This window comes from Gymnoscopelus braueri (genome assembly GCF_963280865.1).
Source record: "Gymnoscopelus braueri genome assembly, chromosome: 3".
NCBI classification, from domain to species: Eukaryota; Metazoa; Chordata; class Actinopteri; order Myctophiformes; family Myctophidae; genus Gymnoscopelus; species Gymnoscopelus braueri.
In genome coordinates, this window is record NC_137612.1 from 45,076,287 (window position 1) to 45,088,479 (window position 12,193).

The 12,193-nt window shown below is 42.2% G+C and overlaps 1 protein-coding gene across 1 annotated transcript; it reads right to left on the bottom strand.

Moving 5' to 3' along the window:
* pck1 (phosphoenolpyruvate carboxykinase 1 (soluble)) lies at positions 1–10,404 on the bottom strand. Its single transcript, XM_080424225.1, has 10 exons — positions 10,062–10,404; positions 8,749–9,029; positions 7,158–7,342; positions 6,214–6,417; positions 5,139–5,326; positions 4,523–4,685; positions 3,328–3,552; positions 2,247–2,378; positions 1,964–2,059; positions 1–1,456 (listed from the first exon to the last, which is right to left on the bottom strand). Exons 2-10 carry the CDS (start codon positions 8,970–8,972, stop codon positions 999–1,001), a joined length of 1,875 nt encoding a protein of 624 aa, XP_080280351.1. The 5' UTR covers positions 8,973–9,029; positions 10,062–10,404; the 3' UTR covers positions 1–998.
* Between the last annotated feature and the right edge of the window lie 1,789 nt (positions 10,405–12,193).

Genomic DNA, 12,193 nt, shown 5'->3' on the forward strand with positions numbered 1-12,193 from the left:
TACATTTAAATAAAGTTTATTCAAGTTTTTTTTCCCCGTCTTTGGAGGTTTGAGATTACAACCGTACAGAAACATGAAATAAAACTACAATATAAAAATAAATTAACATAAAATAATAATAACAACAACAGGAAAACAGGAAAGAAAACCAAAAATGTTCCAGATTCAACATTTGAACCCAGATCCCCTTGGCATTATTATTTCTCTGACAACCATATCAACCAATATAAATGGTTGTGCTAGAAATACTGTGCGTTTCAATAATGTAGCTATGTTTAAATAGCGGCAGGCTTGAGGTCTGAACTGTGAAGCAATGCATCGGAACAATAACTAAGAAGAGAGAGACTTAAATCATCTGGAGAAGGTACTGTAGGTTAGAGAAACAGCCATCGTCTGTTTGTATCAGCGAACGGACTCAAAATGGACCCCATAGAAGTCTAAGTTCCTACATTTGTTGACAATTTGTCTCTACGCTCTCTATTAATTTAAGACACACACCTTCCCTCAGGTTCAACTTATCTGATGGAGAGAGGAACAAGTATAGCCCTTTACAAACACTATCAGAGAAACCAAAAATGTTGGTGTAATGTTCTCTGTCAGTGATTTTTCAGCATTCAATTGCCACAATAAAAAAACTCTGGCATCCATATATTGTATCTGTCATTACAGGCATTTTCTTTTTAATTATAAAAAAAAGCATTTTGACACATTTCAAAAATAGCAAATCTACAAGCTTGTAGATCAGCAATTTGTTTCTACAGCTAGATTCCTGTCCTACAACACAGAGAGTTTCTGATTTGTCATACGTTTCCTTCACCACTGGTTCTCAAAGAGGGGTTCGTGGACCCCCAAGGGTGAAGGAGTTACGGGGTAGGCCACAGCAATGCAAACCAAACTTTGGTGTCCTTGAAATTAAAATGTTTGAGAAGCAATGTCCTACACCACTTGTGTTTGTCCTATTACTCCATGTACCATCATCTTAACTTCTCTCTCTCTCTCTACATCTGGTTGACCCTGTGCTCCAGCAGGTCCAGCTGTCTGGCCACCTCACCGGGCAGGTCGTCGTTGACCTGGGTGTCGAAGTACCTTCTCACATCCTCCACCTCCTTCCGCCAGAACTCCTGGTCCAGTGAGAACAGCTGCTCCAGGTCTACGGTGTCCCTCATGCCCTCGAGGTTCAGGGACTGGGCGGAGGGTAGGTACCCCACGGTGGAGGGCATGGCGCCGGTCTCACCGCTCACCCTGCGGAACATCCATTCCAGGACGCGGATGTTCTCGCCGAAGCCCGGCCACAGGAAGCCGGCGGTGGGGCTCTTGCGGAACCAGTTGACGTGGAAGATCTTCGGCAGCTTGGCGTTGGGTCGCTCGGCCATGCTGAGCCAGTGAGAGAGGTAGTGGCCGAAGTTGTATCCGAAGAACGGGCGCATGGCGAAGGGGTCGTGCATGATGACCTTGCCTGGAAGGAATGGAGGGAGAGAGGTTGTTAATACTGAGATATTTTTGACAATGTTTTGGTCTCTGATCATTATATTTCTATAGATTATGGGTTTTTGTTGAGATGTGTGTAATATATAATTCAAAAGCCTCTTTCTACGGCTGAGGCTCTGTTTAGATCTGTTTCAGAATTTCGCTTGGAATAGGAATTCAAGATGCAATAAGTCTGAGTATCTCACGACTTGGTTCTAACAAGGAAACAATTCCATTCCATTGTAAATTCCATTGTAAATTAGTCTCTCAGACCTTTGGCTCACACAATGTTTGATGCTTCCGTCCGCCTAACAGAGGATGGTTTAAAATATGTTTTGGTGAATGGAATGACAAACAGATGACACCTTCCTGTACAGAACCTTTACTAGTCAGAATTACAGACTCTCCCTGTAGCTGTGGAAGAGCTGTCTGGCTTGAGAGACTATAAGTAAATTGACTGAAGGCGAATGGTCTCAGACCAGCGTCAGGTACTGACCTTGGTGTTCTGCTGCTGCGGTGGATTCAGATCTCATTGCTGCTCCCACGAACACTCCATGCTGCCAGCTGAAGGCTTCATACACCAGAGGAACACCTGAACACACACACGCACAGAGATAAGGACACATCAGACTGTGATATCATCGGAGAATAAGCTGCTATGTTCCACTATAATTACACTTCAGTCCCCCCAAAATTGTGTATTCTATTCTATTCTGTTCTGAAGTATTCTTTTAAATGTGTCCTATGTTATTCCATGCTATTGTCTTGTCTCCACTCACCCTCAGGCCTGCGGCCTCCAAAGATGATGGCCTCGATGGGGACGCCCTCTGGGGACTCCCACAGGGGGTCGATAATGGGACACTGGCCAGCGGGGGTGCAGAACCGAGAGTTGGGGTGGGCACTGGGCTCACCTGGAAGGGAGAGAGAGAGAGAGGCGGGGGGGGGGATAAGCCTTGTGAAATAATCAGCTATGATTCACTGCGCTTTATTGACAGGTACGCTGATAGAATGATTACTCAGTAATAGTTTGTTTATTCATTGGAGTTTTCAGGGAGATAGTATTTATCTATTCAGGATCACATGATTTCTGTCTGGACTTTTTAACTTGGCGTCCCTATTTTGGGCATTTAGGCATTATAGAGAAAAACATTAAAAAATATATATATATTTTTTTCAATGTATTATTATTATTATTTTATTTAAAAAAAAACTAGACATTTTCAAAAATAGCGGAAATAGTTGATCTACAAGCTCACAGCACTATGTGGCTATTTTAGCTATTTTTGAAAATAGGGCTTAAGTGATTAAGGCTCAGAGTGCTTCTTAAAAGGCCATCCTAACCATATCCATAACGATAACCATAACCATAACCATAACCATAATCATATCCATAACCATAGCCATAGTCATAAAGATAATCATAAGCAGAATCATAAAGATAACCCTAGTGTGAGGAGTAACCACCCAATGTGTTCTATAGCTTGAGAGCACAATGGGAAGTGTTGTGTCAGATTCGAGACAGACTGCTGGCTCACACAATTTTCAAATTAGTGAAATGTTGAGCAGAAATGGACATTCAAACTATATTGATGTGAGTGAACGCAATTGTCAACTTTTGCAAGGCTGAGTTACAGACTGTAGCATTCAAAGATTTTGTAAGAATTGTCTGTCTGTCTCACAATGGAACGATAGGATTAAAGTAGAAATGGTCAAATCTGACCATTAACATGGATGACCAGTGATGTTGCGATGTAGGAATTGAAGCCTATATGCTACAGTTACATGTGTCATGGTGTGTAAAATGTAAACATGTCTAAAATATTAAATGGTGAGTGCTGTTTGATTGACAGGTGGACCTACCATCCTCAGCGCTCCAGGGCTTGTTCTTCCAGGAAGTGACGGTGACTCCCTCGGGCAGTGATTGGTCCATTCCCTCCCAGTACACGCCCCCGTCGCTGGTCTCGGCCACGTTTGTGAACACTGTGTTCTTGATGATGGTCGCCATGGCGTTGGGGTTGGTCTTGGCCGAGGTGCCGGGGGCGACGCCGAAAAAGCCGTTCTCTGGATTGATGGCCCGCAGGTTGCCTAGCAACGGAAAAGGAAGAACGAGAGACAAGGTTCATTTATTATTTTGCGATTTTTGCGTATTTATTGTATGTCGTGTGTTGTTTTTAACTCAAAGCCAAATCCTTTAAAGGACAGCATAAGCCCACCCATCTGGCCATCACGGCAGAAGTGGTCAGATGGGAGGACCGCGTGCATTTTCAGAGCATGTTTATTTTAATGATCAACCAATCGATTGTGTTTCGGCTTGGATCAATGGAACAAAGGTAGTATGTATTAAGTTCCTACTTCCTATTTATCTGCATCACAATGAAAGCTTATTTTTCACGGTTTATAAAGAAAAGAAATACCATGAATTATCTTTTTTTACATTCATTTTGTATATTAATGTTAACACATTGAATGCCAAAAACGGTCCGGACCGTTTTTGAGGGTCCAAACGAGAAGTGCCGAAAACGGTCCGGACCGTTTTTGACCCAATTCTATTTTTATACGAGTGGCCCACGTGGGGCGCTAAAACGAAACTTTGACATCACCCAAGGAGTTTCTGAGAAGAAGAGGCTGGATGAGGCTCCATGTCAAAAATCCTTCCGGTCGGCGTTTTCAATGTTATCTCCTTGACTAAAAGCTTAATATCTCCATTTCTTTTTAATGTGGTGGAAACGAGCCGTTTCCGATCGGCGATCACGCTGCAATGGAGGATCGCGTTGGAAATATTATTGTTCCAGGCGTTAGTCGGGACCCTCCGCCGTCTCGCACGCACGCTTTGTTTACATGCACTTCCGCGTCGGGGCTTCTGCAGCACGAAACGTATAACGCAAGTGGATGGAAGAAATGCAGGCACTCAACGTATAATATTTTAATAAACCTCTGGCACCCAATGTGTTAATAAATATAATCAGTGTTTTGTCAATTATGTGGGGGCCCACTTGCAATATCCTCACGGCCCACAGGTTGGGAATGGCTGTTCTAATCGTTAAAGAAGCCTCACCCTGCTCGTCAAACTTCATCCACGCTATGTCGTCTCCCACACACTCCACCTTCCACCCGGGCAGGGTGGGGCTCAGCATGGCCAGGTTGGTCTTCCCACAGGCACTGGGGAACGCTGCTGCCATGTACTTCTTTACACCGGCTGGGTTGGTGACTCCCAGGATCTGAGACAGAGAGAAAGAGAGAGAGAGAGAGAGAGAGAGAGAGAGAGAGAGAGAGAGAGAGAGAGAGAGAGATGTGAGCCTTCACTGTGTATTCATTGTATTGGCAGACAGGGTGAACCCATTAAGACCTGAGGCCGATTCTACAAATGCCTCCTAAATCAGTTAGTTCTCACACTTTCAAGATTTTTCAATAATGTTCAAAAAGTAGCAGATGTACAAGCTCACAGTCTGTCTGTCTGCTGTGCGTTGACAGCGGACAGACAGACAATTCAATTCAATTCAATTCAAAGGGCTTTATTGGCATGAGAAAACATACGTTTACATTGCCAAAGCAGAAAGCATAATACAACAATACAGCAATACAATCAAAACAAAAAATATGTACATTTGAAAGTCAGAATCTTCAATAGATCTATTTCTATGACAGACAAGGCAGTAATAAGTCAGTCCTACCAGCATGTGTTCGGCCAGCCAGCCTTCCTCCTTGGCGATACGCGAGGCGATGCGCAGAGCGAAGCATTTCTTCCCCAGCAGGGAGTTTCCTCCGTAGCCGCTGCCGAACGACACGATCTGCCGACGGTCTGGGATGTGAGCGATCAGAGTCAGATCAGGATTACACGGCCAGTTGTTCACCAGAGGCTCTGAGGAACACAAAGAGAGAGAGAGACAGGCATGGGTGTCAGAACAACTCATCGGTTCATAGAATCTTTAATCTTTTCAACGTGGGGTCCTTGGGGGGGAGGGCGATACCAGGGGGTCCGCAGCCAAATACAGTCCAACTCTGTTCCACTTAATGAACAATGCTCAACACATTCTAACTCTGCCACTGTATAATAGTACTTACACTTATTGGCTTTTATTATGATGAAATCTACAATTACTGCTACTACTAACCTCTAAGTAGTAACTTAATCTAATTATAATTGAGACCAATTTCTTTGTTTAAGCATCAGTGTTGAGCCATATATAATGATTTCCTTCAGTATTTAGATAGTATTATGCACAGTATGTATATTACTAGTTAAAAATGTAATATTGTATGAAGCTTCAATTACATTTAAATGTAATTATAGTATGTATACATATTATAGAGGTACGTACAGTAGACTATATACTGATAATTGTTAAATCTGTTTTGTTCTTTCCAGACCACACCCCACATACTCACACATAAAGATACAGTTATGTAACAGTGCATACGGTATGTGTTTGTGGTCAAAGTAAATATTATGTTAAGTCTTTGTTATCTCTAAGGACAAAGCCTGTCGTAGCTGTAGACAGACCCTAAATCAGCCAGCTAACAGGTTTTTAGAAGCTTACATAACATAACATAACACTTACAACACATTTTGAGAATCACTAATTAAATTCTCTGCGTGTTATATATAACTATAATTGTGTAACAAATCCCTCGATCTGAGACTCTGAACCGAAACAACTAATACACATGACTGTAAAGTGCTATAATTTTGTTTGTGTCCGGCATTGAACAGCGGTTTGAAAGAGACATTACGCGGCCTTGGCTTACTCTTGAGAGGCAGTGGGCATCCTACAGAGTGCAGACAGCGGACAAACTCCCCGGTTCCCAGAGCGCTGAGGACGGCTTTCCCCATGCGGGTCATGACCCGCATGCTGGCCACCACGTACGGAGAGTCTGTCAGCTCCACACCGATCTTAGAAAGAGGAGAACCCACCGGACCCATGCTGTAGGGAATCACGTACATGGTACGACCTGAGAGAGAAAGAGATACAGGGAGAGAGAGAGTTATAGAGAGAGATAAAGACATTTGATGTCCCTTGAAGGTGCTTTTTGTGATCTTTGTGGTAGAAAATACAAATAAAAAAAATTTAAACGTTAAAGCTCTATATTCTGATAGTAGTCATTGATATAGTGTTTGTTCAGTAACAGGGGTTCTCCCCGTTTCTCCAGCTCTTTAGTAAACAGACAAATACATGTTCAGGTGAGACACCAATTTCATCCAATCAGGAGAGAGAAGCCATTTATCATCTTCAAGTTTATAGCGTTCCAATTCCAGGATGTCTGCTCATTTCTTTGTGTCATCACTTCCTATTTCACTTGTTTTTCCTGTATCCTGTATGAGTTCTCTCTCCTAATTCGACAAAATTGGTATCCCGAACATGTGCTATTATAATTTTGGAAATGTTTGAACATTTTATAGTGACATGCCCAATTAGGAACAAGGCTTTTACACACCTACAAAGCGACAGGTGAGTAAGAGAGGACCAAACTAGGTAATCTGATGAAGGAATATTGTCCCAATAAAGAATCTCAGATTTTTTGGCATTTGAAGACAATGTGCGAGAGTTTCTTCTGCTTTATTGACATGCCCAAAATAGGGACGCCATGTTGAAAGCGGTTAAACCAATAAACGATAGGTTTCTACAAATTCAACTGACAAAAGAAAGCTTACAGTGAACGTATAAGACAGGATGGGTTTGCATCAGTCTTACCACGCATGCACCCGGGGAACCGCTCCGCCATGGCTTTGTCAAACTCCTCCTGGGACATCCAGCGGCCCAGCTGGCTGACTCCACCCCCCTTAGTGCGGGGCACTGTGTCCCTCTGGTCCTGGGTGATGATCACTGTTTTACTCTCCACCCTCGCCACGTCCCTGGGGTCTGTCCTCGCCAACCAACTGGAGGAGAGGAGAAGAGTAAAAGAAAAAAGTTAAGGGGACAAATAAATAGCAGGGAGACAAAATGGAGGGAGGTGTGCTCATTTAATGTGTCATATGAAAATATTTCTTTTCAACCCTTTAACCGTTTAATGTTTTAAAGCAAAAAAGAATTACTCCGATCTGTGCTTCTGGGGGGGTCCCTGGAACAACATATTTTGAGATGGGGGTCCGCGGCCAAATACAAAAGTTGGAGCACCACTGATATACTGTAGCAACACAAGTTTTTTTTTTATATTGTAGAATATATATTCAAAGATTTGCAAAAATGTTCACGATTTTTCAAAAATAGCAGATCTACAATCTCATAGCGCGGCACACGTTGCCGTGCTATGAGCTTGTATATCTGCTATTTTTTAATAGCCAAATAAATCTAAAGTGACACAGATGCGTTCCCAGATTGAATGGGTTAATAATGTGTGTATAGTGAAAACACGCCGGTCCCTTGCTGCAAACATTACATAATTGTACCGAATCGTTCAGAACCAGACCAACCACTAATCATGACCTTTGCAGGCATGTTGTTTTTGTGGTTTTGAAATACTGCTGGTTCCAAATACTTATCCAATATACCCAACTTTAATAAAGTACAGCTACTGTATATGCAGATAACATTTCCATTACTGCACATTGGCATAACTTTGACTTTGGGCCATTGGCTCTATCCTATTCTATTCTACTTAAACCATAGCGTCCCTATACTGGGCATATCAGACAGGGTGAACAACATTCGGCCGAAAATAGCAGATCTACAAGCTCACAGTGTGTCGCAACCAGGGCAGGAATTTCAGGCCGTCGTTGCCCCTCAGTTTGGGCTTGTGCCCCTCAAAACAATGGCATGTCCTTTATGCCCCAGCTGACTGTACCACTTTCTCCTCTGTCTCTTTCTTGTCAATATGTAGACACCAGTGTCTCTTTCTTTCCAGTGTGAATTCTTAACTCCCCTGAGTCCCCATCTTTAAACCAATCCAGTAACTTTGATTGGTGCCGGGCTGAGCATGTAAATACCATCATTTATTTCCCTGCAGATAGTCTACATATAACATTTTAAATCATTCTTAACTCTTAAATTCAATTAATTCTTTCAATGGACTAAAATCTTGTTTTATTTGATGGTCTTCCTGCCCTGGCATTTGGCCTTTGTGCCCTCAAAAAATGGACATCACCAAAGGCCAAGAGGCCTTGCCCCTAAAACGATGAAATTCCAGGTCTGGTCGCAACACTGTGTATAGGGAATAAAAGGAGGGTGCCAAGGATGGACCCCTGGGGGACCTCGCTCAACGAAGTATACAGTTTAAGTGCTTAATTTTATTCGGTTCTGGTTAATTATGCTTCATTATATTCGATTGCCTATTCATTCATCTTACCAGTTCTCATATTTGCGTAGCTTCTTGATCATGCCCTGCTCTTCCAGCTGGGCCAGGACGGCCTGGTTCTCTTCCTCGGAGCCATCACAGATGTGCAGGGAGTCGGGCTGACACAGCACTATGTTGGCCTCCACAAAGTCCCTGACGGCTGGGCTCAGGGAGCCCAGGTCCCCCTGCACCACCTTCGGACTATTCTGGTTCTGAGACTGCAACTGGGGAGGCATTCTGGAGCTATGGAGAGAGTGTGTGAAGGAGGAGAGGAGAGCTTGGAGTGGATAAGACTGTGGAGGAGGGATAAGGAGAAAGGGGGAAAGGAAAGGAGGACAGGAAAGATGGATGAGTGGATGAGATAAAATAAGAGATGGGAGGAAAAACAAATACTTTAGGTTAGTGGTTCCCAAACTTTTAAATTTCAAGGACCCCCATAACTCTATATGTGTATACAAATGCAAAATCTATTTTCTTTTGCGATTAATAATGTTTTGACAATGTTTTGTGTAATACATTGAGAATAATGTTTGTATTTACATAATTGTTAATGTATATTGTTGTCTTGAACTCCAGGAAGACTAGCTGCCCTTCAGGCAGCAGCTAATGGGGATCCATTCCAAATAAACAAAAATAAACAAATAAACCAAGTGGACCCAACATGCTGTAAGTAAGGGTCCATTTGGAAGCCCCTGAACCCTGAGGGTCCCTGGGCCCCACCTTGAGAACCACATATATAGCAGAACCAGGAATTAATAAAGACATTTGTCTCCTTGAAGACTTTAAAGTTAGCCTACATATTATAGCTCATCATGTTCCATGAGGTGGGTGATGATGCACAGAACATTCATCTCTAATTCATTTCATTCATTCAATTTTCAGACTAATGGCAAAATAAACGCATTATTCTCCCTAAAAAAAAGCTACTAAAGGCTGCAGGATGAGATTTTGTTTCCTACTGAATATAATATAATATATTATAATAAAATATTACATTATATTATATTATGATATGATATGATATGATATGATATCAATCAATCAAAGTTAATTTATATCAAGTGCAGTTCAATGTGCTTCACAGAATAGGTTTAAAATAAAGAGGATAAAACAGGAGGATAACAACAAATAAAAGAAAGCATGTGAGAAGGGGAAAACCCCATCACTGTTCATTCAGTGAACTTCCAATTTGTCAACTTCTCAGATTACCGCGCATCTTCCAGAGCAGAACAATAAAACATGAGCAACAAGTGCAACAGAAATCCAAACACTGTCACATAATAGGCCTAAATATAAATGCCTATAATCACACAACAAATAATTACCTTTTCAGTGTTTGAACAACGGGGTAGTATTAGACCCTCATCAGTCCTTTTGCTTGTCTTTTTTTGGAGGGTAATTCAAGCTGCTTGTTGCTTGAGTTTAGATCTAACGTCCCTGGAGACGATCACTGCTTTTATATGCTGGGATCTCCCTGAAGAGGAGGAGGGGGGGGGGTCCACTCCACGTGGGGTCTCTCGTCCTGGCTGTTATTTGTATGAACTTGCCGTTCTTTTACGTTACGAAGAAAAAAACGCACGCATCTATAGTCGCACTTTGTTAATCATTAATCGGCCAAATTGACGTCGTTAAGGGTTAATCATCGAGCAGCGAGTGTGTTGTGTGTTGCAAGCTGTCCTGACTTTTTCTCTCTCTCTCTCTCTCTCTCTCTCTCTCTCTCACTCTCACTCTATCTCTATCTCTCTCTCTCTCTCTCTCTCTCTCTCTCTCTCTCTCGCTCCCCCCTCTCTCTTTCTCTCTCTCTCTCTCTCTCACTCTCACTCTATCTCTCTCTCTCTCTCTCCCGCTCCCCCCCCTCTCTCTGCATTGTGAAGTTCTTCCAACTATTGTCCAACTCCATCGGAGCATACTTTGCAGACTCTTCTCTCTCTCTCTCTCTCTCTCTCTCTCTCTCTCTCTCTCTCTCTCTCTCTCTCTCTCTCTCTCTCTCTCTCTCTCTCTCTCTCTCTCTCTCTCTCTCTCTAAGTGGTGATGGACACATTTGAATAGGCCTACAAATATACGTTTTTATGTGGTTTATTATAATCAATATGCTTTTATTAGCCTAATAAATCGGGGATTCACTGTTGCTTAATCACACTCAGTCTCTCCTGTATCAGCAGGTTAGTTGAACTTTGTTCCACATGGTGGTCGGTGGTGAGTGTGTAGATGAGGGTAGATGATGTAATCTGGACTGCAGCTGCATCATGCATCCTCTGTCCTGCAGCACACACTGTCACTGGGACGTAATGTCCATCCTTGGCCGACTGCCCACTCATTGGCTGGCTGAAGGGGGCCCGTTCCGATCCGCATGGACAAAGGTCACACACTCACTGTGTGTGTGTGTGTGTGTGTGTGTGTGTGTGTGTGTGTGTGTGTGTGTGTGTGTGTGTGTGTGTGTGTGTGTGTGTGTGTGTGTGTGTGTGTGTGTGTGTGTTTTTATATTTGATTATTTCACTATATTGAATTAATGCAGCAACCAAAATGTGTGTATAAATAAGTGCAATATTGGTGCAATATCCTCTATCCCTTATCCTATACTGTATGCTGCTGAGGACTCATTGATTGATGTGCAATAGTTTTGGTCTATTGGGTGGATTTTGTCTTAGTAGCCTATACTATTGTTTGTATATTTTAACTAGGAGTAGTTTTAGAATTATGCAAGCCAGTGGAATGAAATTTCGTTCAATTATGCATTTGATGTATTTGTTGAATGGCCCCACAAATCTATCTATCTATCTATCTATCTACAGTAAATGCCATTATTTATGATACATAGCTACTGTACAATAATGACGAATTGTTACATTGTTGTTCTGGATGAAATGCTGGCAGACAGACAGACAGACAGACAGACAGACAGACAGACAGGTGGGTTTCGCCTAGACTTGCTGCAGTAATTCACTTGGAATGTTTAATGTTAAGAAGTATAGTCTATAGGTGACTGACGCCAGTTGATTAAAGGATTCTTGAACAAATGTTGCATGACATGTACAATACCTGATGTGATGACACAGTGTCAGTAATCGTTCTGTTTCAAAACATTTTTAACAATCCTTTAAGGACAGGTAAAACATTATCATTCTTATATTATTCTTATTCTTAATCTTATTCAAACTGACATTGAACCAAGCGTACTCACATATGTAGGCCTACTCACACATAAGACAATCGTATAGAGCAGGGGTTTTCAACTAATTGTGAACGAGGGACCACCACCCTGACTAAGAATCAACCTGGGGACCACTGTTGTGTTGGGTTAAGATTAGTGCTTTGGTAACACTTGCTATGCATCCTGTGATGGCCACATGTGATGGCCACACAAAGTTGGTAAAACATGGTGGACACTTGTCTTTTTTGGTTTATTAATTTAGTAAATTAGTTGTTATGTACTGCAGTGTACATCCATTAAGTTATC

Excerpts from the sequence above, each read along its gene's own strand:
- pck1 (XM_080424225.1), bottom strand. The coding sequence starts at position 8,972 with ATGCCTCCCCAGTTGCAGTCTCAGAACCAGAATAGTCCGAAGGTGGTG. Across the intron at positions 3,553-4,522 it reads GATGAAGTTTGACGAGCAGG|GCAACCTGCGGGCCATCAAT; the intron begins GTGAGGCTTCTT and ends TTCCGTTGCTAG. Across the intron at positions 1,457-1,963 it reads CGCAGCAGCAGAACACCAAG|GCAAGGTCATCATGCACGAC; the intron begins GTCAGTACCTGA and ends CATTCCTTCCAG.